Source organism: Hyperolius riggenbachi, chromosome 12, assembly GCF_040937935.1.
Source record: "Hyperolius riggenbachi isolate aHypRig1 chromosome 12, aHypRig1.pri, whole genome shotgun sequence".
Taxonomy (NCBI): Eukaryota; Metazoa; Chordata; class Amphibia; order Anura; family Hyperoliidae; genus Hyperolius; species Hyperolius riggenbachi.
In genome coordinates this window covers 181,708,456-181,735,456 of record NC_090657.1, presented here as the reverse complement: position 1 = coordinate 181,735,456, position 27,001 = coordinate 181,708,456, and the positions used below count along the sequence as shown (strand labels likewise).

General features: G+C 44.6%; 1 protein-coding gene across 1 annotated transcript in view; it reads left to right on the top strand.

Annotated features, from left to right (window-relative positions):
- The window catches only part of ASXL1 (ASXL transcriptional regulator 1), a 49,401-nt gene extending 23,127 nt beyond the window's left edge, over window positions 1-26,274 (top strand). Inside the window, exons 5-12 of the mRNA XM_068261914.1 lie at window positions 1,659-1,726; window positions 1,819-1,900; window positions 9,613-9,750; window positions 10,253-10,416; window positions 13,361-13,457; window positions 14,555-14,660; window positions 17,256-17,745; window positions 24,390-26,274. Coding sequence (XP_068118015.1) covers window positions 1,659-1,726; window positions 1,819-1,900; window positions 9,613-9,750; window positions 10,253-10,416; window positions 13,361-13,457; window positions 14,555-14,660; window positions 17,256-17,745; window positions 24,390-26,252 — 3,008 coding nt within the window. The 3' untranslated portion in view covers window positions 26,253-26,274. The remainder of the gene's footprint in view (window positions 1-1,658; window positions 1,727-1,818; window positions 1,901-9,612; window positions 9,751-10,252; window positions 10,417-13,360; window positions 13,458-14,554; window positions 14,661-17,255; window positions 17,746-24,389) is intronic.
- The last annotated feature ends 727 nt before the right edge of the window (window positions 26,275-27,001 follow it).

The following is a 27,001-nucleotide window of genomic DNA, read 5'->3' as shown; positions in this document are numbered from 1 at the left end:
ATTATAGTTTTCCGAGCTAGAAAGAGTGTTTCTCTCCAAAAGATTTGTTTATATCGCTGATTGTCTTTCTCATCCATTACACCAAACAGGCATAATAAAGGAGCAAGGGGGACAGGGGTACCTACTATGTTAGTGAGACATTGAGTTACCTGTACCCAAAAGGAGGACACTTTGGGACACTGCCAAATAAAGTGGAAGAAGTCTGCATTCGAGCTCCCACATTTAGGACAGTCTGCTGTGTCTCTAAGATTTTTGGATTTCAGAGCCAAAGGTATCCAATATGCTTGATGAACAATGTATAATTGGATTAATCGATTATGAGCGGCTGGGGAGGCTAAGCGAACTGAAAGAAAAATATCTTCCCAGTCTTCTTCCTGTATTTCTAAGTTCAGAGTATCCCATTTGGCAGGTCCCTTCATGTCCTGTCCTTCAAATTTAGCGTTCAGTAAGTGAGTATATAAATATGTCTATTAGTCTCTCTAAACAATCTATTTAATTGCTGCAGCTTAGAAAAACTTAAAGAAATGTTACACATGCAGGCTTTCTGATGTGAAATTTATCTGAAAACAGGTACCCAAGAGGTTAAAAAACACAGCCTGGGTATTCCGGGATGCCTTTTTTGTTCTGCTCTCACTGCTGCTGCCTGGGAGGTCTGTCTTCATTAACTTAGCTGTTATCCGCTGGATTATCGCCTTTTCTAAACCGACGGTATTCTCCGTCCCAATTCCGCCTGCTCTAGCCTGTATGAATTGACATGTAGTGATATGTGTTGAGATAATCACTGCACAAGGTGGTAATTTTCCGCACTGCTGAGGAATGTCAGCTTTTCATGCGGAAACAGCTTTTATGAATTGACACTTTGCTAAATGGTCGGTAAAGTCAGCTGTTTTGAGCATTACCGCATGCGGGAATGCTTTATGAATAGAGGCCAATGTGTGCGAATGCTGATGACACTTCTGTACAGTGTTGTTAGTGCACTGTCACCTTTGGCTGATGATGCCTCTGTGGCGATGCGCGGGGGGCAAAGGGACAAGTGCATCTCACAGAGTGGCTTCCAGCTGGTGGGGAGGTGCCAAGAACAATGCCGTTGGGTCATGCTTAGGTGTAGCTAAAGGTCTGGCATGCCAGATCTTTAGGGATCATCATTGGGTCACTGCACACACTCTGGTCTGCTGCACAACTCTTAGCCATGGTGGTCGTTATAGTCCGTCACGGCCGAGTTCAGACCAGTGTGGCAATGTGCCATTCTCTGTACAATATACAGTATGGTATTAGATTCCAGAACTGAATTTTCTATAATGCTGTAATATCTGCCTTCTGCCAGTAGGTGGTGCACATACACCATTATAACTCTTTCCAGGCCAGTTTCCATCGCTGACGAAGGAAGCTAACTTGTCCATACAATTTGTAGCCAGTTTTTTAACGAGTCAGCCTAGTCCTTACCACCAGGGAGATTAAAGCCTGCAAACACCCCAAAAACAAAGTCCCCATTATCCCTCAGGCATGCTGGATAGTTGAGACTTCCGGTTGTCTAAGTTCCGGATAACAGGGACTTTGCTGTAAGTGAATAGGCCTCATGGCAGAGCAGCTCGCAGTTCCCAGAGCCTGAACGACTGCTTACTCCTCCTTCTAAACCACAGCTGTTTGTTCTCCTGCAGGAGAGTCTTCTGGGAGCGCCTCCTCGTCCCAGGACTGTCACATGAGGGAAACCAGGTCTCTGGTCCAGGTAATGTCCTATGTGTTCCGATAGCTGCTGAGTTCCGGGGACTGTCTGTTCTTTGTGATCCAGATATGCTTATTCTATAGGTCAACAAGCAGAAGAGGAGGAGCGGAGTGCTGCTGCCTCGCGTTGTCTTAACACCCCTGAAAGTGAACGGCGCTCACTTACCATCAACCTCTGGTGAGGCAACTTTATTAAGTCTAAACCCTAAATTCAAAAGGGGCTACAGACAACTTTATTTTTTTTTCTACTGTAATACACAAGCAGCACTATTCTAAAGCCTTGTAGACACCCTAGATGGCTCTCAGGTGATAGTGACCCTGATGCTACCTGATGCATCAGTGAGGGATCTGGTGTGCCAGATCATCCTGGCCAAGTGAATTGTTTACACCTTTACACCTCCTGCTCCATTGTACACTGTGTGTCATCCTTCACAACCGCTCCATTGCACCAACACATGTTGCTAGCCCATAATTGTTCTGTTATCTCTGAATGTGGGAGATAAAGCTTGAGAGAGAACGTCTGTGTGTAAGCGTGGGAAAGGAGGTCTTGTGCTAGGTACCACACCATACAATTTTGTGTTGGTTAAATGGTTAGATGGATCATGTCCCACATGTCCGATCTTATTTTCGATCGTTTACCTGATCAATTTCTCATAGGCAGTAAGAAGGTTCATGACGCTCTACCCCTAACCATCATACCAGTCGGTGCAGGATCAAGCAAGCCAGGCCATGGTAGTAGAGAAGTGCAAAAAAGGATCCGCAAGCCAGAACAGGATGAGGTAAAAAAAAGGGCTGAAATGTTTATTAGAAAAATCCACAGACAAGGCAATAAAATCACAGGATCAACTAACGCGTATCGGGCCTACCATCTGCCCTTAGTCGTAGAACTACGACTAAGGGCAGATGGTAGGCCCGATACGCGTTAGTTGATTCTGTGATTTTATTGCCTTGTCTGTGGATTTTTCTAATAAACATTTCAGCCCTTTTTTTACCTCATCCTGTTCTGGCTTGCGGATCCTTTTTTGCACATCAATTTCTCATAGAAGTGAATGGAAATAGATAAGAAAAGATAACAGAATTGAATCGGAAATGGATCGGAAAATTGATTCAGAAATCGATCGGACAGAAAATCGACCAATAAAACGCATCGTGTTTACCCAGCATTATTTCTAGTACACTCCATGCAATTTCCTATTAGATTGGCGGGTCAAATCAATAATTTCCAACAGGTCCAATCCGGTTTCCGAACGATTTTTGTTCAGAAATGCAGCAAAGCCCCCGTTATCTGGATCCCAGACAACTGGAAGTCTCCCCTAACCAGCATGCCTGTAGTGTTAACGGGGACTGTGCTTAGTTTTGGGGTTTTTTTTATGGGGGGGGGGTCTGGGGGTGGCAGGGCATAAAACACTGAGCCTCTGGGCTGTCTTCTAACCTTGCTGTGGCTCCTAGCAACTTTCCAGCATCCGTCACAGCTCCCGCCAATGTCACTTGACCCAAAGCGTGTCAGGTAGGGTTGCAACGGTATGAAAATCCACGGTATGATACCCGTAAAAAAAAAATCGCGGTATTACACAATTCTCACTTCAGTTACCCTGAGCCTGCATGGAAATGCAACAGGTTCTCTTTAAAAATGAGCTTATCTGCCGTGGTGGCAGTCAGGTCACAGGTGACATGGGGAGAGAGCAAACACATTAGACTTTGACTATGGTAGGATTAGATTGTGAGCTCCTCTGAGGACAGTCAGTGACATAACTCTGTACTCTAAGTGCTGCAGAAGATGTCAGTGCTATATAAATACATAATAATAATATGGTAGGACATTAGACTATGGTAGGGTTACATTGTGAGCTCCTATGAGGGCTATCGGTGATCTAACTATAAACGTTAGAAAATCTTAACTGAAGCATTGTAAAATAAATACATCATAATCATAATAAAGGTCAGAGAGATGAAAGTGAGAGTGAAGGAAGGGAAATACACAGCAGTCTGTGAGAGAAGGCAGGTAGGGACAGTTAGAGATAGCAGAGACAGATGCAAGAAAGTGGAAGTGTCACAAAATTGAGGTAGAGGAAAAGGAGTGGTGGGGGATGTAAGGCAGATAGAGGAATGTAGGAGGGACAGATGCTGAGAAATGTGTGAGAGTAGGAGGAGACTGAGTGAGAGAGATGTCTCACCACAGGTGGTCCAGTTCAGCAGGGCAGGGGTTATAAAGCACAGGGAAGGAGGATACAAGGAGGGAGGGTGAGAGGAGCATATGGGATGTAGAAAAGCAAAGCAGGACAATAACAGGGCAGCCAGACACAGGAACTTCCAGTGGCAGGTTAGCTTGCTTATGTAAATATAGTGCAGACCTTCCACCATGCTTCAATGTCTCTGCTTCTATCACTGGAACATCACGCTCATCTCTCCCCCACCTCCTGTGCAGCGCTGTCATCTTAGAATCTCTGCAGCTGATAAACTCACCACTGCTTGCTTGCATTCTGGTGTCTGGCACTTTCGAACGAGCCGGGAATGAGGGGGTGGTGCTCATCCTAAGAGCAGAAAGCTCTACAGTGCTGTAATGTGAGCTCCGTCCGCATATGCGCTCCAGCCGCGGCATCACATCCTGTCCTGCGTGTCACCATCCGGCGCCAGTCAGCAAGCTTTGGGAGCTCGCTTTTCTAATGGAGGGAGACAGCACAGGGCAGTGGCGGGGAGGATGCGGAAGGCGGCGAAAGCATAAAAAAAAATGTATTTTGAGAATCTGCATGGTATGATTACCGCGACAACCCTCGTGTCACGTGACGCATCTGCAGCCGTACATTGTAAAATCAGATCAGACCTGTCAGAAACCCTTCAGTCTGATTTCAATTTGCATGGTGTGTACCAAGTATTACAGTGAGGAAATCTTAACTGGCTTGTGCAAAATGCTGCAATATTTTTTTATTTTTTTTTGTACAAACTAAGATCTACTTTAAATATTGCTGAACTTCAGAGTATAAAGGGTGACTGAGCATGTGCTGTTTGATTGGGCCACCCATTTAGTTTCCTCCCAACCAGCCAAGCATGGCCTTTTTTTTTTGGGGGGGGGGGGGGTGTAATTTTGTGAGTTCTTCGGGGATGACTGGCTGCACTCCTGCCGGCGGTGACAACTAAACTGTCAGATATGTTGGATTATTCTTATTTTATGGTTTGTTTTTTTTTGTCTGTTTTCAGGATGTCACAATAACATTGTTGAAATACTGTATAATTGAGTGATTTAATGGTGTGAAAATGGCCTGTGAAAGAATGTTCTGCTCTTCCCTGGCAGTGTGGGGATCCTGGCTTTATCAGGTGAATTCCTGTGTGATTCAGGAGTGTGGGAAAATAGGAAAATGACAGTAGCCATTCTGTTACTAGAAACTGAAGGTATTCTGGTGATAGACAAGGCTAAATGCATACGTATGTAATTAAGGGAGGAACAAGTACATAAAGTAGCAGAGTATAAATGTGGAAACTTAGATTTAGTGGGGGTTGCTGAATCTACAAACTGAAATGAGAGCGATCGAACGAGAAAGAATCAGAGGGGCTGGTAATGTACTCATATGTTTTTGCTAATGTAATTTTGACAACCAATTGTTTTCTAATGGGTCTCAATATTTTTATTTAAATGCTATTATAATCCTGTTCTATGCAATGTTTGTATATTTTGTGTATATAATTACAGTCATATATATTTACATAAAATGATTCTGGTCTGAGTGTTCTAATTATTTCAGTGAGGGGTAACTGTTACAAATCCATATTGTGGCTAACTGCGGTCTTGTAACCTGAATAACTGGCTTTGGGGGGATTAACGCCTTGAGTTAAGCTTCCATAATAAATCAGTTAATAATCCTAACATTTGTACAGCGCTTTTCTCCTGTTGGACACAAAGCACTCAGGAGCTGCAGCCACTGGGATGCGCTCAAGAGGCCACCCTGCAGTGTTAGGGAGTCTTGCCTTGAACGCCTTACTGAATAGGCACTGACTACAGCCAGGATTTGAACCCTGGTCTCCAATGTCAAAGGTGGTGCCCTTTAAAGAGAGTCTGAAGCGAGAATAAATCTCGTCTCATAAATAGCAGGGGCACGTGTGCCCCTGCTAAAACGCCGCTATAGCGCGGCTTAACGGGGGTCCCTTCACCCCCAAATCCCCCTCGATACACCCGGGGAGCGCTTCCTGGTTGGGGCAGGGCTAGCCGCGGCAGCCCTGCCCCACGCGCGTCTGTCAGCGCGTATCTCCGCCTCTCCCCGCCCCTCTCAGTCTTCCGTCACTGAGAGGGGCGGGGGAGAGGCGGCGATGCGCCGCTGACAGACGCGACTGGAGGCAGGGCTGCAGCCGTTAGCCCTGCCTCCAGGAAGCAATAAATCACGACCAAATCTGCGACCAAGTGTCGCAGTGGTCGTTTTGGGGGTGAAGGGACCCCCGTTAAGCCGCGCTATAGCGGCGGTTTAGCAGGGGCACACGTGCCCCTGCTATTTATGAGCTCTGAAGCGAGATTTATTCTCGCTTCAGAGTCTCTTTAAGGAGGAACTGAACCAAAAAAAAGTCACTAAATTGAGCCTCCTTATCCCTTTGAAATGAATGATTAGACACAAAACACTTGTGAAGGGCAATGTAAAAGTACATATATTTGTGCAATACAACTATGAATAAAAGAGAATGGCGGGCTCCATCTTGCAACTCTCTCCCTCCATTTTGCAGCTCCCACTCCATGGGAGGTGCAGAGTCTGATTCTGTGGGCGGTGTTACAGTTGGAGTTAGACATGCCCATTCACGCCCACAGAATGAAATTTGCAGCCCAGTGTCATGAGGTCATCATCAGTCGCCTTGTTACAGGAAAGTGACACCTGTGGCTTCTGCTGCTGCCCTGAACTGTACTGGCACATGCCTTGATAAAGTACTATTATTTTTTCTCTAACTATGCCTCCTGCAGTGTGAGATCGTCTGCTTGTCATCCTGTAGCTATCCCCATTCGTTTTGTGCCAGATCCCATATCATGTCCTGTAATCATGCAGCTCTCCCCTTTCGTATCCTGTCCAGCAGAGGTAGGGGGGTAACACTGCAGAGAGAATCTGCTCTTATGTCAAACACCCCCACCCCCCTTCTCCTTGTAGGAATTACGCAGGGGGAATCCCCTCTTACATCATCCAGCCGCCCTTGTCCTCCCCTGTAGGTAGCTTGACAGAGGGAATCCCCCTCTTATATCACCACCCGTGATTACTTATGATTCACGTCGGTGATCATCCCAGCTCTAATACACACTGAGAGGTTTGGCACTTCACAGTGTAAAAATGACTGAACAGGTTTTTCCCCAAAATCATAAATATATATGCTTCACTGTTAATGCTTCACTCTTTATAAAACGGACAAAATGTCCACTAAAAAAATGACAGGCACCCATATGCTTCACTGATATTACTTCACTCTTGTTAATTTCAGGAAAAACTTTTTTTTTTTTGCCAAAAAACAACCCACAATCTCCCCCTTTCGCTATCAGTTCACATACACACTAATAGAGGTTTGGCGCTTCACAGTGTTTTAAAGGACTGTTATATTATTTTTATTGGGTATTTGTTTAGTTTTATACGAGTGAAGCATTAACAGTGAAGCATATATATATGTATTCATGTTTTTTCTAGGAAAAACTTGTTCAGTCCTTTTTACACTGTGAAGCGCTTCACTGATATTACTTCACTCTTGCTAATTTCAGGAAAAACTTTTTTTTGCCAAAAAGCAACCCTTTTAGATATACATTGGGCTTGTTTCACAAAGCCGTGCTAAACAGCACGTGAAGTGCCGCTCGCGGACTTTTGCGCGCGCAAAGCGCAGACATTTGCGTGCGATAACGTGGACTTTTGCATGCGCAAAAGTTCGCGTTACCGCGCACAAATGTCTACGATCGCGGCACTTTGCGTGCGCAAAAGTCCGCGAGCGGCACTTCACGTCAGGGCTGTGGAGTCCGAGTCAAGGAGTCGGAGTCGGGGCAATCTTGGGCACCCAGAGTCGGAGTTGGAGTCGTGGTTTCAGAAACTGAGTCGGAGTCGCATGATTTTTGTACAAAATCCACAGCCCTGTTAAGGATTAGACTAAGGAGTTGGAGTCGGAGAAATTTTGGGTACTTGGAGTCGGAGTCGTGGTTTCAGAAACTGAGGAGTCGGAATCGGAGTTGGAGTCGGAAGTTTTTTTGTACCGACTCCACAGCCCTGCTTCACGTGCTAACTGTTTAGCACGGCTTTGTGAATCAAGCCCAATGTCCCCCTCTCGTTATCAGTTCACATACACACTGAGAGGTTTGGTGCTTCACAGTGTAAAAAGGACTGTTATATGTTTTTAGTGGACATTTGTTTAGTCTTATATAGAGTGAAGCATTAACAGTGAAGCATATATATATATATGTATTCATGTTTTTTCAGGGAAAAACTTGTTCAGTCCTTTTTACACTGTGAAGCACTATAAGCGCTTTTATGAGCACTTTTTAGCCAGACTTACATTAACATCGCGGTAAAATCGCTCAGTAAAAAGCACTTATAGTGTATCTGAGCCCTGCAGAGAAGGGGAGAAATGGTGAGGAGAGAAAAGCTGAAAGAGAAGGAAAAAGATAGTTAAGTGACAAGACAATATGCTCTGTACAGCACTGCGAAAGATGGCGCTATATAAATCCTATATAATAGGTAACTGTCCCTGCGTACAGCAGGGACAGTTGTCTCTGTGTAGCTGGGTCCGTGTTTTTTGCCACTGCGCATGTGCGCAGCACGGACCCAGCCTCTCACATACAGGAGAACGGGGCCAGGGAGCCGAGCGGGCGGCGTGTGAGTGGACGGCCGGATGTGTGGCGGGTGAGCGGGCGACAGACGCGTGTGGCTGGGTAAGCGGGCGGCGGACACGCGCGGTGAAAAACAGACCTAGAGCCCGTTTTTAAACCAAGAGTACTTCTGAGCGTTTTTCAAATCAACAGTGATTTGAAAAGCGCTTGGCTAATGTTACCCTATGACTGTGTTCTCACAGCAGCGTAGTGATTTTTTTCAAAAGCGCAAACACACTGCATGTAGCATTTTTTGGAGGGATTCATTCAAAAATCGCTCTAAAAATCGCACTCACAAATTGCTAGCGATTGCTATTGTGATTTTTTGGCTGGCACTAGTCCAGAAAGAAGAGGTATAGGGAGAAATTGAGAATAGCCTGAGATGGAGCAAAGATCTTATCTGTATTGCAGACCCACATCACACAGAGGCTACTTGCCTGTAATGTGACTCCCTGCCAGTCACTCTCACAAGTCAGAAAGCAGCCCTCCTGGAGTCTAGGGACTGTCAAATACTTTTCAATTTGTTTAACACCTTATCCAAACATACAGTCATTATAACAATGGGCAGAGACCAGACAGATTTTTGCCCTTGGACCCTCCATGCACAGCTCTGCATCCTGCTGCCCTCTAATTGCACTTTTATCAGCTAGCCCAGTGTTTCCCATTGCCTTACAACAAAGTTAAGTTTCTACAGTCCCTAAGCTGGCTGTCAGGATTCTCTTTTCATGGCCACCTCCTGATGACTCACTGTGTCAACAAACAAAGCTGCAGGGGATTTGCATAAGCAGGAGAAAGTCTCCCATTGATCTCTGGGAGCCTTGCAGTGGCAGAGTAAGTCACAGGGTGTGTGGCTTATCAATATAATAGTATATTATAGTTTATTCACATATTTTTGGACATTTATTGTACGGTTTTTGCCTACAATTTTTAACATGGATTGCAATGCTCCGTTTTCATATTCTGAGTTCAGTTCCTCTTTAACCAGTACACTATCCAGTCACACAATATCCTATATGCTATCTTGTATAGGAGCTATCAAAACCTTCTGTTTTCTAGCTCTCAATCATGACCTGTTCCCTCACCAGGCTTGTCTGTCCGCCGAGTGGAGAGCGAGTCGCCCGTGAAACGTGCTCTGGGAAGCAGCTTGACCTTTCACAGGCGGGCAGCCTTAAGCGGAAATAACACCCATCATCTGCGATCTATAAAGAGTCCGTCAGTTCCAGGTTGGTGTGTGTGTCTTAACTTGTGTGTTAGTGATGTCAAGTCATGCTGTGGCTCTGGTTATCTTACAGATTATTTCGCAAACATCAACCAGAATGCTAAGGGAAGATAGTCTGCCCATTATTCAGAAATGTTAAAGTGGGTTGAAACTCAAATTTAATCTGTGGTTTGAAACATTAAACACAACATGAAACTAATAGTGGAAGAAATGCACCCTTTTTTTTTTTTCTTGCTCCATAACGTACACTATTCCTCTCCAGATTGCAAATTCAGGGGCGGTGCTAGGTCTCCAGTCGTGCACAGTTTTTATATCTGTGTTTTTGCCATGTTTACTATTTTGGAGCAAAAATGTAATTTTGAGTTTCATACCATTTAACAAAGTGTTATTCACTCCCAGTCTAATCACACTGTGGAGTTCTCTTGCTTTTTGTTTTCTCTTGTCTTGTAGTTTGTCGCTTTCCCTTAATTTTGTGTTCTCAGCTATGCTCTTCTGTCTCCTCGCAGGACATGTAAAGAAGAACAAGGATGAAGAGATTGATTTTGAGACTCCGGGTTCCATTCTCGTGAACACAAACCTCCGCGCCCTCATCAATGTGCGGACATTTAACGCCCTCCCCCACAACCTCCAGCAACAGCTGTTGCTGCTTCTGCCCGATGTAGACAGACAGGTGGGATCACATTGTCTTTTCTCTTTAACCGCTTGGACAGAGTTGTCATAATAATTTAAAGGAATACAGTGTTCTCCCCAGAATTTTTTTTCCAGCCGGTGGCATGAAAAAGTAGCCGGTTGGGGTGAGTTTTGAGATTGCGCTACTCTGCACAACTCTTACAGCAGAGAAGGTGAGCTTATGACAGCTGGGTGCTCACCAAAACTAGCCGCGTGGAGCACCTGGGGAGAACACTGGAATACTATCGATGCCCAAGTGTTCTAAAATGACAACGTACAAATAATGTCTAAGTAGCTGTGTAAACATTTTCCTACTATTCATGTTAAAGAGAATCTGTACTCTAATATTCTTACAATAAAAAGCATACCATTCTATTCATTATTTTCTCCTGTGCCCCTCTGTGCTGTTTCTGCCACGCTCTGCTGCAATCCTGGATTGTAATTAACAGTTTTAGGCAGTGTTTACAAACAAACTAACCAGCTTCTAATAGGCTCAGCTAAGCATAGTGTATGAGTCATTCAGAGTATGCAGGGGGCCTGCAGAGGGTGTGTATCGCTTCTACCAATCACAAGCAGCCCTGCACATTCCACACAAGCTTTAGCCCAACAAACAGGACAGAGGAAAGATACATTGATTTATTACAGAGACAGTGCAGTTAGGAAAGACTGCAGTAAGCCAGAGCAGATTAGAACAGGCATAGGAACTTATAGGATAGAAGAACTAAGGCTGAAAAATTTGTTACAGAGTCTCTTTAAATATCAGAGGCAAAAGCTTTAATTCATTGTGCGTAGATTTTAGCTACGTTTGGAATGTCTCATTTGCATAGGTATCTGGTTTCACACACTACAGTATAACAAATGTTTAGGTTGCACATAAGATGCATTTCCTCTGCTCTCTGTGAGAGAAAGCTCTGCCTGTCTCTGACTGAGCTCTGCACACAGTTAACAGATGCACTGTGAGGGAATATCCCCCCTCCCCTCATGGCTGAGTATGCTGTCTGAATTTCAGCAGACTGCTGTCAGGAAGATGTGAAAGGAATCCGATAATAGTAAGCCAATAGATAAGCAGTGAAATGTATACACCAGTACTTGGCAGCACTTCCCAAACATTTCCTATCTCAATTGAAGAAAAGAAAAAAAAAAACGTTAATCGATAGTGTCCCTTTAAAGGTGGCCATACACTGGTCGATTTGCCATCAGATTCGACCAACCGATAGATCCCTCTCTGATCGTATCTGATCAGAGAACGATCGTATGGCTACCTTTACTGCAAACAGATTGTGAATCGATTTCAGCCTGAAACCGTTCACAATCTGTTTCGGCCGGCGTGAGTCCCCTGGTCCCCGCTGTCTTCTTCTCCGCTCCGGGCTCCAGACCGTTCATGCAGCTACTGAACTTCCTATCCAGGGGAAGTTTAAACAGTAGAGGGCGCTCTGTTTAAACTTCCTGCCAGGACAGGAAGTTCTGTGTAGCTGCAGCCGGTCCGGGAACCCAGCGCGGAAAGAAGACAGCGGGGACCAGGGGACTTGCGCCGGCCGGAACAGGTAATGTATACCCGCTGTATTGCGTCGGGCATTCGAAAGCTGCTATCGACGCACTCCCGAACCCGGCGGCAATCGAGAAAAATCTTCCGAACGGACGGATCGACAGGAATCGGCGGGAACGATCGATTTCGGACAGAAATCGATCGTTCTGTCAGCGGTGTGCGCAGCGATTTCACAGCTGATTCGATCACTGATAGAATCGGCCGTATATCGGCGGTAAAATCGTTAGGTGTATGGGCCCCGTAAGTCTTTTTAAAGAGTAGCTGTCAGCCATACTATCTCAGAAAAAAACACATATATAAGTAGATAAATACTTGCTCTACTTACATAACATATATATTGCACTGTCCACATTTTGATGTTAGTGATTTTTCTGTAGTAAAAAAAGAGAAAATCCTTTTTAGTATTCTCCATTTTAACTGTCTATTTTGAAACCAATTCTGATGTCATTTACCCCCTTACTCTCCTCTGCCTGCAACAAATCTGCAGCGTGTCTACTTACTGCTTTCATGGAAGCAGACACAGGGTTAAAAACCAATTTACAAATTATCTCTTTCCGTGGCAGTCAGTCGGGGTGCATTTCTCTGTTTTCTGTCCTGTGCAAGAGTTTGGGTCCACTTCAAGTTACAGGTGTTTTAGAGAGCGATATACTGGAGTATAAGCCTACTTTTGGGGTAAAAAAAAAAGTGGGGATCTCAGCTTATACTCTAGTCACTACTCTTTTGAGAAACCCCCACAGTGCCCCCACTATATGCACAGTGGTGCATCATCTGAGGGAGACCACACACTTGACATTTCCATGGGAGGTCCTAGTTTACCTCACCTAGAGTTGTAACCTTGGAAGGCATACAGGGACAGTGTCTACTGGGTGGTGAGAATCCTTGCATTGCCATTTCAAGTTTTAGATGCATGACTATGTGGCTCTGCATTCCTTGCTTTATCTTTATGCCAGCTTAACAATAGGAGTTATTTGCATGTCCATCTACATTGTAGGTCTATGTTCTGGCTTATTATTGCAATCTGCTGAATTTATGTTGCTTTTCTAATATATGGTTGTGGATGGTCATGGCTGTGAGTGGTGTTGTGGCTTTTGCCACCCAGGCTTATACTCGGGTCAATCATTTTTAGATTGATAGATATGCGTGATAAAAAGTACAATGGATAGAAACATCTCAATTGTCCATCTAGACCAAAACTATATAAAACAGGTATGGGATAATCGGTAAAAGGGAAGTATTGTAGTAAGGTAGAGCAGCCCATCACTCTATGATGAGAGAGAAGAAAAGAGACAAAACAAATTGTTTAAATACACATAAAAATTGGGTAATGAGGAAGTAAACTCCAGTAATGCACACAATGATACAATATTCGTTGCTTAGTGTGTTGCTGTTTTCTCTTCAGGTCACTCCAGACGGACAGATGAAGATGAGCGGCAGTGCTCTGAATAATGAGTTCTTTGCCCACGCCTGTCAGAGATGGAGGGAGAGGCTGGGGGATGGTAGGTAGATGTTGCGCACCTTTCCATGGGGTAAAAAGTCATGTTTAGTTAACCATTACTGCCCCCCAGACTTGAGCCTTATGTCCGTGGCAACCTGTCTATTGGGGTTGCCTAGGCAGCTAATAGAAGGCGGGGGGAATACACCCGTAAGTGTGCTGCATCTGGTCAATAACCTGCAATGATTTTGTCTACAGGTCCCGTGAGCCATAATACATGACACTTTATGTTGTTAGGGTTGGAATTAGTCGCAGCAATTTTTCACTGACCTGGGAAGAAAAAAAAAAATGTAAGCACCGCTGAAGTAAGAAAGATATGGAACCTGTTATATTTATTTCCTTTTAAACAATGCACATTGCCTGGCTGTCCTGCTCATCCTGTGCTTCTAATAATTTTAGCCATAGACCCTGAACTAGCATGCAGATCAGATGTTTCTGACTAAAGTCTGAAACACACACTGGAAACAAGCTTGCAGCTAATCTTGTCAGACACCACTGATGCATGAAAAATCAGCAGGGCTGCCAGGCAACTGGTATTGTTTTAAAGGAAATAAATATGGCGGCCTCCATATACCTCTCAGTTCAGATATCCTTTAAGAGGAACCCGAGATGTGAGACCTATGGCATCTGCCATATTTTCTTTTAAACCAGATGCCTGGCTGTCCTGCTGATCTTGGTCAGTCTAAATCAAAAATCTAAAACGAGCATGTGGCTAATGCTTGTTCAGGGTCTAAGTCTTTAAAGTATTAGAGGCAGAGGATCAGCAGGACAGCCAGGCAATGTGTGTTATTTAAAAGGAAATGATTATGGCCGCATCCATATCCCTTTAACCTCAGGTTCCCTTTGAGTCCATCAAACTAAAGTAGCTGCTGATCAATTAACCAGGTGCTAGAGGCATTAATCGGCTATATTTAGAGGAGGAGAGATGCCTGCCCTCCCCCTGGACTCTGTTTTTAATTCCTTTCCATTGTCAGTAGAGATTTCCATGGATGGAGAGTTGTAGCTTTTAACCAATTGGCACGTACCAGAAGTCCTGGAGTACTTTCTGATTGGTCTTATGTCGATGCTTCAGTCTGACTTGCTGTCTTCTATTCCTCCTAGGTGAGTTCACACCAGAGATGCAGCAGCGGATGAAGCAGGAGATGGGCAAAGAGAAGAAGGTGGAAGATTGGAAGGAAACATTCTTTGAGGACTTTTATGGACAGAAGTGAGTAGCTGATGTGATGTTGAAATCCTCTGATAATTGGGAAGAGTGAGCACCTCTGTAGTGTATCTGTGGCCTTGCTCAAGAGGTCCGGCAGGAATATAAAGGGAATCTCCGCACTGGCAGGGGAAGCCCACACGTGACACCAGCAGGGCTGTGGAGTTGGTACAAAAATCGTCCAACGCCTCAGTTTATTGAAACCACTGACTCCAGGCACCCAAAATTGTTCCAACTCCACAGCCCTGGTCACCAGGATGGGTTCTATAAGGAGAACTTCTGCGGCTTTTTGTTTCTCACCTCACTTCCTGTCATTGAAAGGTAGCGCTGTATTTTTTAATTTTTTTTTTTTGCTCACCTCACTTCCTGTCTGTCATTGAGAGGAAGTGAAGGGATTTCTTATCGGCAGTCTGGCGGACACTTCAGCAGGGACACAGATAACAATAATCACCTGACAAAGGCTCAAACCCTCCTCTGCCCCCTTCAGTTCCTTCCATAGTTTAATCTTAGAGTGGGTTCAGACGGGCAACTGCCGGCGGCCATGCATGCCGCGTAACTCCGTGATTCACAGCGTCCCGGATTGAGATGAATGGCAACGTTCACCTCAATGCATTTAACATCGTTTGCACCGTGGTCTGAGATGCGTCTATTTTTGGCTGCATTCGCGGTGCCGTGTCTCCCTGGGGGCTCAAAACACCAGGAACCAATGCCAAACACTTTTCTTGTTCGATAGCATCGGCTAAAGGGCAGCAGTCCATCTGAACTGGCCCTTAAGCTTTTCCTAAGGTACTTCTTCCATGTAGTTGAATAGTTTGGTTGAAAAAAGACATTCGTCCAAGTCCAACCATAATAAAAAATAAAACCCCATCCTGAACCTGCACAAATCCCAAGTACAGAAGCTGTATTCCCATGAACAGGTGTATCCCTCATGCTGGTCCTTTTCAGCGTTCTAAAATATTCTCTCTCTCGGCTGTTGTCTGGCTTCCTGCTGAAGCGAGGCTATCTCCTTTCTGTGTGCCGCCTGATTCTTCTTCTGTCTAGTAACTCGCTCTGACCTGAATGTTACCATGGTGATACTGTTCATTAGGTATTGGTTGGGGGTTGTCACACAGGATCTGGTACATTTAGATATATTTTTAAGGATGGGGTTAAAAGGTCTTGCAGTATGTTCCAATGCCACTTTAGTGGTTCTTGATTTTATTTTGGGGTTTAAAAATGGAGAGCAGTGAACACGTTCCCACATTGCAAGGACCTCTTGTAAAATTTGACATGTATTAAATGGATAGGCTGCGTTCTCCATCAGGGCTGTGGAGTCTGTGGAAAAATCTGTGACATCACTGAGAATGCAGCCTATCCATTCACTAGAGACCAGTGACATCACTGAGAATGCAGCCTATCCATTCATTAGAGACCAGTGACATCACTGAGAATGCAGCCTATCCATTCACTAGAGACCAGTGACATTACTGAGAATGCAGCCTTATCCATTCACTAGAGACCAGTGACATTACTGAGAATGCAGCCTTATCCATTCACTAGAGACCAGTGACATTACTGAGAATGCAGCCTTAAAGAGACTCTGAAGCGAGAATAAATCTCGCTTCAGAGCTCATAGTTGCTAAACCGCCGCTATCGCGCCGCTAAACGGGGGTCCCTTCACCCCCAAACCCCCCACTGCAACACTTGGTCGCAGACTTGGTTGCTCCTGGAGGCAGGGCTAATGGCTGCAGCCCTGCCTCTCAGCGCCGCATCGCCGCCTCTCCCCCGCCCCTCTCAGTGAAGGAAGACTGAGAGGGGCGGGTGAGAGGCGGAGATATGCGCTGACAGACGCGCGTGGGGCACGGCTGCGGCGGTTAGCCCTGCCCCAACCAGGAAGCGCTCCCCCACTGCACCGAGGGGATTTGGGGGTGAAGGGACCCCCGTTAAGCCGCGGGATAGCTGCGTTTTAGCAGGGGCACACATGCCCCTGCTATCTGAGGTCTGAAGCGAGATTTATTCTCGCTTCAGTCTCTCTTTAACATACGCGTATGTCATAGCATATTACATCATCAGAAATAATTTCTGGAATGCAATCTGCTTTCACTTTCTCTTTCTAACCTATGAGTCATACTAGGAGACCTCTGCCAAGTATTAGCTAATGTGCTTGCTAAAATATTTCAGCTATTGGCTAAGTCATTCTCAGCGTGGAAATAAATGAGCATAATTTCACATCATTACACTTTAAGCCAGATACACAAACTGGTTATACAAGAACTGATTATTAATCATTTCAACAGTAATTTTGAGTCTATGACCTAAAAGAAAATCAAAAGATAAAAATTAATGAAATAGGGAAAGAATACAATGTTATATATTTGACATATCCATTCACTAGAGACTGGTGATATCACTGAGAATGCAGCCTATTCATTCACTAGAAACCAGTGACTTCACTCGAGACTATCACTATTGAATGGATAAGCTGCACTCTGTGATACTGGACAGGAAATGGGTGAGGGTGGACGTGGACCTTGTAATGGAAACCTTGGTACTATATGCTTCTTCTAATCATACATGTGACTTCAGGTAACCTTTAATTTTACCTGTATTTTGTAAACTTAGGCTTGGACTGTCTGAGGATCTGGGTTCTGACAGAGATGATAAATGCAGCCAGTCAGATTCCATATGTGAAGCTGTGCAGAGGATAAGCCCAGAGCCCATTCACGTAGAGGAGCCGGTTCCAGAGATTCAGGTCAGAACAAGACGGGCCATTTACAGAAATCGGGCGAGACTGCGGCAAACCCGGGCTTCAGCTTCTGAAGTGAAAACTGTGGCTCCTCCTGAAAGTTCCAAGGATGCCTTTCCCGCCCTGGAGGACAGACTGTCACCTGCAGAGGCTGGAGCACTTCCTTCCACTTCTGACCGAGTCCCAGACCTCCATCCCGAGACCTCTGAGCAGAAGAGAAAGATCACCGAACCTGAGAGCTCCAACCCTTCCCCCGAGAAAAGGCCACGAATGGAACAGCGTCAGTCCTTTCGTAACACAATTACAAGTGTACACCCAGAAAAACCACAGCCCACCAAAGAAGAGCCAAAAGTCCCTCCAATCCGGGTATGAGATTGTGTCATGAGAAACTGTAAGAATGTCTGCGTTCTTCTGTTGGGGGCAGTGGATGCCTTCTCCTCTGATTTTTCTTATGCCTGGTACACACCATGCAATTTCCCATCAGATAGACGGGTCGAATAGATTTCCAACAGGTCCGATCTGATTTCCGATCATTTTTCTGATCTATTTTGTGTAAAAGTCATCAGAAATCATATCAGACTTGTCGGAAATAATCTATTTGACCCATCTATCTGATGGGAAATTGCATGCTGTGTACCAGGAATTAAGAGGTTTATTCTTTTTTCCAGGCATTTTTGTAGCGACTTTTCATGGGCGTTCTTATGTTTTTGGTTTTTTTTTTTATTATTTTGTTTTTCTATATTATATGAACTCATGATATACAATGACACTAAAAATAAATTGGATATGCAGCAACCAGTATGTTGGGAACATGCAAATCGCTTCCAAGTGTGAACCCCTGCCTCAGAGGAATTGATCTTACTATGTCCTTTTTTCTTTAGCGTGGGGATGAGCAAATGTCTCCTGAGGAAATGCAGTGTTGTAATGTGGGTTTGTTTTTTTACAGTTCCAACCCTAACCTGGGAACAGCCCGTAGTAAATCCCACATTTGGTTTGTGGTTGTTAAACCACTTCACTACTGAGGGGGTTTTCCCCTTCTGTACCAAAGCAATTTTCACCTTTCAGCACTCATTCCATTAATTTGCCCATAACTTTATTACTACTTATCAACAAAAGATCTATATATTTTTTTTTTTCTGCCACCAATTAGGCTTTCCTTTAGTGGTACATCTGGTACATTTTTCTAAGAATTATTTTATTCTAGAAGCATTTTAACAGGAAAAAAATGGGAAAAATTAATTCTCAGCTTTCGGCCATTATACAGTATAGTTTTAAAATACTGTACATGCTAACATAATTAAAACCCACATTGTATTTGCCCATTTGTCCCGGTTATTGCAACGTTTAAAATACTTCCCTAGTACAATGTATTGCGCCAATATTTTAGTTAGAAATAAACGTGCATTTTTTTCAATTTTGTGTCCATCACTAATTACAAGCCCATAATTTTATAAATGACATTAATATACCCTTTTGACACGCATATTAAAAAGTTGTCCGTAAGGTAACTTTTTTTTATATGCATATAATATACAGGTCCTTCTAAAAAAAATTAGCATATTGTGATAACGTTCATTATTTTCTATAATGTGCTGATAAACATTAGACTTTCATATGTTTTAGATTCATTACACACAACTGAAGTAGTTCAAGCCTTTTATTGTTTTAATATTGATGATTTTGTCATACAGCTCATGAAAACCCCAAATTCCTATCTCAAAAAATTAGCATATTTCATCCGACCAAAGAAAAGTGTTTTTAAAACAAAAAAAAAGTCAACCTTCAAATAATTATGTTCAGTTATTCACTCAATACTTGGTCGGGAATCCTTTTGCAGAAATGACTTCTTCAATGCGGCATGGCATGGAGGCAATCAGCCTGTGGCACTGCTCAGGTGTTATGGAGGCCCAGGATGCTTCGATAGCGGTCTTAAGCTCATCCAGAGTGTTGGGTCTTGCGTCTCTCAACATTCTCTACACAATATCCCACAGATTCTCTATGGGGTTCAGGTCAGGAGAGTTGGCAGGCCAATTGAGCAAAATAATACCATGGACAGTAAACCTTTTAACAGTGGTTTTGGCACTGTGAGCAGGTGCCAGGTCGTGCTGAAAAATTAAATCTTCATCTCCATAAAGCTTTTCAGTAGATGGAAGCATGAAGTGCTCCAAAATCTCCTTATAGCTAGCTGCATTGACCCTGCCCTTGATAAAACACAGTGGACCAACACCAGCAGCTGACATGGCACCCCAGACCATCACTGACTGTGGGTACTTGACACTGGACTTCAGGCATTTTGGCATTTCCCTCTCCCCAGTCTTCCTCCAGACTCTGGCACCTTGATTTCCGAATGACATGCAAAAGTTGCTTTCATCCGAAAAAAGTACTTTGGACCACTGAGCAACAGTCCAGTGCTGCTTCTCTGTAGCCCAGGTCAGGCGCTTCTGCCGCTGTTTCTGGTTCAAAAGTGGCTTGACCTGGGGAATGCGGCACCTGTAGCCCATTTCCTACATGCACCTGTACACGGTGGCTCTGGATGTTTCTACTCCAGACTCAGTCCACTGCTTCCGCAGGTCCCCCAAGGTCTGGAATCTGTCCTTATCCACAATCTTCCTCAGGGTCCGGTCACCTCTTCTCGTTGTGCAGCATTTTCTGCCACACTTTTTCCTTCCCACAGACTTGCCACTGAGATGCCTTGATACAGCACTCTGGGAACAGCCTATTTGTTCAGAAATGTATTTCTGTGTCTTACCCTCTTGCTCGAGGGTGTCAATTATGGCCTCCTGGACAGCAGTCAGGTCGGCAGTCTTACCCATGATTGCGGTTTTGAGTAATGAACCAGGCTGGGAGTTTTTAAAAAGCCTCAGGAATCTTTTGCAGGTGTTTAGAGTTAATTAGTTTATTCAGATGATTAGCTTAATAGCTCGTTTAGAGAACCTTTTCATGATATGCTAATTTTTTTTTTAGATAGGAATTTGGGGTTTTCATGAGCTGTATGCCAAAATCATCAATATTAAAACAATAAAAGGCTTGAACTACTTCAGTTGTGTGTAATGAATCTAAAATATATGAAAGTCTAATGTTTATCAGTACATTGCAGAAAATAATGAACTTTATCACAATATGCTAATTTTTTGAGAAGGACCTGTATATGCATATAATATATATGGGTCTTTTTATTAAACTAAATGTATGTAGGTGCAATTTTTAATGTGTAGGTGAAATTTTACTGTTTGGCCACAAGATGTCCTCGCACATTTCCTATTAACGTACGAGAATAAATCTCGCTTCAGTGCTTATATTCAGCAGGGGCATGTGTGCCCCTGCTAAAACGCCGCTATCCCGCGGCTGAACGGGGGTCCCTTCACCCCCAAATCCAGACCCGCCCCCCCCCCCCCCCCCCCCCCCCCCCCCCTGCAAAATCCACGACCAACTTGGTCGTAGATTTTGCTGCTCTTGAGGCAAGGCTAACTGCTGCAGCCCTGCCTCTCAGCGCCGTCTATCAGCGGCGCATCGCCGCCTCTCCCCCGCCCCTCTCAGCGAAGGAAGACTGAGAGGGGCGGGGGAGAGGCGGAGATGCGCGCTGACAGACGCGCGTGAGGCAGTGCTGCGGCCATTAGCCCTGCCTGAATGCGGAAGAGATCCCCGCAAAGAACGGAGGGGATTTGGGAGGTTAGCCACGGCATAGCGGCGTTTTAGCAGGGGCACGCATGCCCCTGCTGAATATAAGCACTGAAGCGAGATTTATTCTCGCTTCAGTGTCTTTAAAATATTTCAACCTGTGTGTTGTTTTCACCTTATGGTCGAGAGGAATTTTCACATTTCAGTGCTCCTCCCTTTCATTCTCAAATAACTTTATCACTTCTTATCACATTGACCTGATCTATACCTTGTTTTTTTCCGCCACCAATTAGGCTTTCTTTGGGCAGTGCATTATGCTAAGAATTATTTTATTCTAAATGCATTTTAACGTGGACACAAATTAAAAATACAAGATTTCAGAAATAAAATCTATTTTCTAAATTATAATAGCAGTCTTTTTTCAGCTGCATGATGACAAATATAACATATTTTACATTTATTGGAGGAACCCCTCCTTTCCTTTCATATTGCCGGGACATAATCTGGCAAACTGGTGGAGTAGGTGGTGTCCGGCAAAGGAGGAATTGCTAATGGCTGCCACCTGTATAACCCTAGCTATGAAAAGAGAAGGGTGAAAAGCATGCACTGAAATGCTCATAGGCTTGAAGGAGTGTTTATCTTTGTATGTGTCAGAGTGGTGCAACTAAATATTTTGGATTAAAACAAATCTTGGTTTGGGTCCGCTTTAATGGTAATAATAAAAAAAGGTAAAATTCCTTATGTCTTCATTTTCGGTCATTATAGTTTTAAAATAAAATGTTCTAGTGTGGATAAAAGCCACACACTTTATTTGCCCATTTGTCCCGTTTACGTTTAAATTATATCCCTAGAAGATGTATGGTGACAATATTTTATTTTGAAATAAAGGTGCATTTTTTTTTTTCAGTTTTGCATCCATCCCTAATCACAAGCCCAAAATGTAATGATATACCCTCTTGACATACATCATAATAAAAAAAATGTATTCCCTAATTTATAGGTGTAATATTACTATTTGGCCACAAGATGTCCTCGCTCATTATTTCCTATAAGTGTACAATAAGTACGCTTAATAGGAAGTAATGCATAGCTTTGTTGGCAGTGACGCAGGCCTAGAGGGGCTATCCGCGGCGCCGGGACCATAGATCACGCGCACAGCCCCGCAGACTGCACTGACTTGAGCCTCACGTCCCTGCAGTTACAGCAGCACCTGCTGCGGATGAGAGACTCTCTCGCCTGGGCGGCTGAAGTGGATAAGTACGCTAAACAAAGTAATGTGTGGATGTTACTTCGGAAGGTACAAATAATCGCGGCATCTCATTGATGCCAGAGATCATTCACACGGGGACTTAGATTGAGTGGGAACTGCATTCCCATTCATTAATCTCCCCTCTAATGGGCGGCTGCAGGAGCGAGCTGCTGCCATCCGCAGCCTTTGATGATGATCTACGTTGCTGGGCAGGAACTGAAGTGGTTAACTGCTTCCGGACCTCGCGAGTTGAAATCAAAGCCCTGTTTGGGTAAGATTATCCCTGACAGTGTAGATGTCAACTTGGGAGCCGATCTGATTGGCTCATATTGGTCACAGGTTCAGGAGCCAATTAATGCGATTCCTGACCGGCTCACAGTGCTTTGCCATCATAGCTTCTGCAATGGGAGGGATCGGCGGTAGCAGCAAATCTGTGAGGTGTGACATCTCTCGGGCCCCGTTTTTCGTAGTCCTAAGGGGCCAGAGACCGCTGGTGCCAAAGGGATTAAACCTGATGGGACAGGATATTATTTACAGACCTGCTGCTGTACACTCCCACCACGCAGCTGTCATTTAACAGCTGACATCTCCTGGCATTGATCAGGAGCCATGCTGATTGGGCACATAGGTAGTGGCTCTCTTTCCTCTTTAGGGGATGAGCATTCTGTACTGAATTTTAAGCTCAGCGGATGAAGGGGGGGGGGGGTTGTCAACGCACCCTTTATGCTGCCTCTCTTCGCTGCCCCCATGGTGCATTCTAGCTCTCCAGCTGCTATCTCCCTCTGGCTGTAAATGAGAAAGTATTGAGCTTGAACGCCTCCGATGGTGAGAGGTCACTACCTCTGATACGGAATGCTTTTGCAAACTCTTATCTTTTTGCATGATTGTTGCTCCCCTCCATTAAGAACCTCGTCTAGCCTTGCACTGCCTCTAGTGTCAGGTCCCAGCTTCATCATGGCATCAGTCATCATGAGAAGCTTCTAGGCCACCACTAGATGTGAGGGAAATGTATCGGAGGGTCACTAGACTAGCAGGGATGCATATGAGGGGGGCACAAGATTATTAGGTAAGCATATGGAAGACCACCAGGGAAATCTTTGGGGAATGAACTAGATCAACAGGAAAGCTTATAGGGGACGTTTTAAACTACCAGGGAAATGTATGGGCAATCATTATACGACTAGTCCTGAATATTGATGATCAATGAGATGCAAATTTCTCCTTGCATTCAAATTTTATGCAGCTTGAAAGTGGACCAATTAGAATAACTTCCTGTCAGATTTTATTGGTCCAAGTTCAAGCTGCATAACATTTACATGAACTTCGGTTGCAAGGAGAAATAAGTATGGCAGCCTCCATATCGCTCTCACTTCAAAGAGAACGTAAAGTGAGAGGCATACGGAGGCTGCCATCTTCATTCTCTTATAAACAATGCTGGTTGCCTGGCTGTCTTGTTAAGGTTTTGGCTTTAGTTGTGTTTTAATCTCACACCTGCAAAAAGCCTGCAGTCAGTGGAATCACAGCATCTGATCTGCTTGCTCATTCTGGGATGGAAACTTACAGTATTAGAGGAGGAGCAACAGCACAGAAGCCAGGCAACTGGCATAATTTATTAGAGAATAAAGATGGCAGATTCCATATTCATCTCACTTTAGGTTCCCTTTAAATTTTGCAGTTGAGGTTTGCTTTAATTTTTTTATTTGACAACATTCTGGCCCCAGTGCAATTCGTATTTCCTCCTGAGTTACCTCCTAGGAGAACATTTTTCATCTTCTCCTAAAATACCTTTTCAGCACTTTGTAATTTGAAAAAGTACCAAAAAAGTACTTTCAGAATTATTTTGAGTATTTTCTTGCTTGCTGGTACTTTAAAAGGCATTTGACAAGTTGTGAAGTTATCACCTAGGAGAAAAATTAATTGCGTATGGGGCCTCTGTGCAGTATTTAGTCTTACACGTTGCAGTTTTTACAAGCAGCAGTCCATTTCGATAACTTGTGAGTTGGGGGACTAATGCCCTTATTGGTGGTAGCATGAGCATTTTATGTTTTAGACACTATCTAATGTCCAAAGTCATTTGTTTGTAAGTTAGAAATAAAGATCATTTTGCCAGACTCTTGCCTAATTTTCTTCTTTTCTTTTGTAGATCCAGCTTTCTCGCATCAAACCTCCCTGGGTGGTTAAAGGTCTGCCAGCTTACCAGATCTGTCCCCGGATCATCCCAAACACTGATCCCCCTGGGATGCAACCTCCTCCCGGCTCACCTTCTGACAGTCAGACCAGTGGCCGTGATCTCCAGACCTCCATTGGTGGAGGAGGTGGTCCGGGAGGGGGTAAGGATATTGGAGAAAGAAGCAGCAGTTGGTCCAGAGACTCCAGAAGGAAATCAAATAAGCGAAGACATGGAAAGAAACCAACAAATTGCAGCAGAACACAATTACTGCCGTCCACTCCAGTGAGGGACACCTCAGAGAAACCTCAAGTCCCAAGAGTCAAAATCACCTGTACTAAGAGTCCTCCAGAGGCTAAAGAACATGGCTTCCCTGGTGCCATGACCAAAGAATGGCATGTCAGTGAGGTTGTTGCTTCTGAAGTTGGGTCTGGGACCCCATCTTCAGATTGCTGTACGGTTGGTAGCTGTGAAAAAGCTACGAGCCTTGGCGACCAGGATGCTACAGCTAACCAAGTGATGGAGAAACCAAGAGGTGGACCGTTGGCTTCTCTGCCGGTTGGGGAATCGGTGGGACATGGCAATCTTGGACAGTCTGTCGAACCTTTGTCCTCTGTACTTGGGGATGTATCGAATACCTTTCAGAACAGAATCCAGTCCATCACGTCAAACTTGGTGGAAAAGGAATCATTGGAGAAGAACAGCGTCATGATTTCCTTGCAGCCAAACCTCCACGAATCCTCACGTTTTTCTGCCGTTGACCTCCATCCAGTAGAAAATGCACAAGCCACACAGACCTCGACAGAACCTTGGTTGGCGGAATGCAGTGAGGGCACGAGCACTTCAAAAGATAGTGAGCATTGTGGCTCTGCATGTAATTTTAGTGATGGTGACCCTGTCCCTGAAAGTGTACCTTGCAAGCCCTCAAATGCATCGTATGTTCTGGACATACGGAAGGCGAGTGTGTTTGACTCGCTAGACAGAGCTGTATCAGATCAGATATACGAGCCAATGGGGTCCCTCTGCTCGCCCTCATCTGAAACGGGTGAACATGTTCCTGGCCAGACTACACACCCGTGTAGTCTGCAAACAGACATGAACACTGTCATTAGTGCTGGAGGTTCTTTATCTCTCAACGCTCCAAGTGAGCATCTCAAGGATTCTTTGCCCCCTAATGCCACCTTATCCTCCAAAGATTCAGATTTTTTAGCAAATGTTGATGAGCCCATCAGGTCTTGCTCCCATGCCAGTGCCCTGTCTGTCGAACCAGTGTGTCCTGGAAAACCGTTAAGTTTTGAAGGGGGCAAGTTAGAGATGCAAAGTCCTCAAGGGCGTTCGCCAACCCTTTACTCAAGACTGGACATATGTGAAGAGAGGCTTATGGGAGTCAAGGACAGCTGTGGAAAGCGGAAGCACTTTCTGGCAAACTGTGCTGACTCCGTTGACCAAGACCCCTTGTTTCTGGATGTCCCATTCATGCCATTTACAAAGGGGGTCGATGTGCGAGTTGAACTTCCGGTGGACTTGTCGTCACTGTCTCCGCCAAACAAACCGCATCAGAGTTTACTGGGGAAGCTGACGAAGCAAGCGCAGGATGTGGCTTCCTACTGCTACTCTGCTGGGGTCCGGCTCTCTGCCTTTCACGGGGAATACGCGGTCACCGGCCGGGCCTCCCTTTCCGTGGAAGTGTTTGCCGAGCACGAGAGCGGGGAGCAGGTGTCGGTGCGCTGCTCTTGCAGTTTCAAAGCCATGACCATCTGCGAAGGGTGCGGAGCCTTCTGTCACATCGACTGCATAGGACCCTCTAAGCTTTGTGTGTTGTGCCTTGTTATAAGATAGTAAATGACCACCCGGGACCTTCTATAGTACAGTGTCTGTATTTTCATAACCTTGGAAGCCCGAAGGTCATTTAATATGTATAATGCTTCATTTTGTTAGAGGTTGAACTGCTGATAATTCTTATTATTCAGCTTTTATTGTGATATGGATCTTTTTTTTGAAGGGGCAGTAATGGCAAAGAGCGGAAACATTTTGGTTGTGTTACCCTTTTCAGTTCCTTTGGACTTTTGCTATGAGGGATGTAGGCAAGCTTTTTTTTATTTTTTTTTCTCTATATCGGATTGTTGGATTTTGGGATTTGTGGTAGCCAGTCAGATTTTGGCTTCAAGTAGTTAGGGTAGGAACTCCTTGGCGGCTATAAGAGGTAGCAGTGATGTTTATACATCTAAAGATGCTATAACTGCAGTGATGTACATGCAGTTACCAGGCTACACAATATTCAAAGTGTAAGTCTTCTATCCAGAGAAGATCTCCATGATGTGTCAATGGACTGGGCATTGATTACAAATAAGTAATTTATATCCTGTCCTTCAAAAGTCACCACCTTTATTGGAAACCTGAAGTGTTTTTAAAATAAGAGACCTTAGGAGAGGGAAGGCTCTGGGTCATATTGAGACTTTCTCTTCATCTAACGGTCCCCTCATTCCAGTGTTGTCTCTCACTTTCAAATCCCCCGCTGCGAGAGGCTTTGGAAGTCTTCGGGAGCCTGAGTGCTCCCAAAGACTGGCGGCTCCGTACTGCGAGAGAGT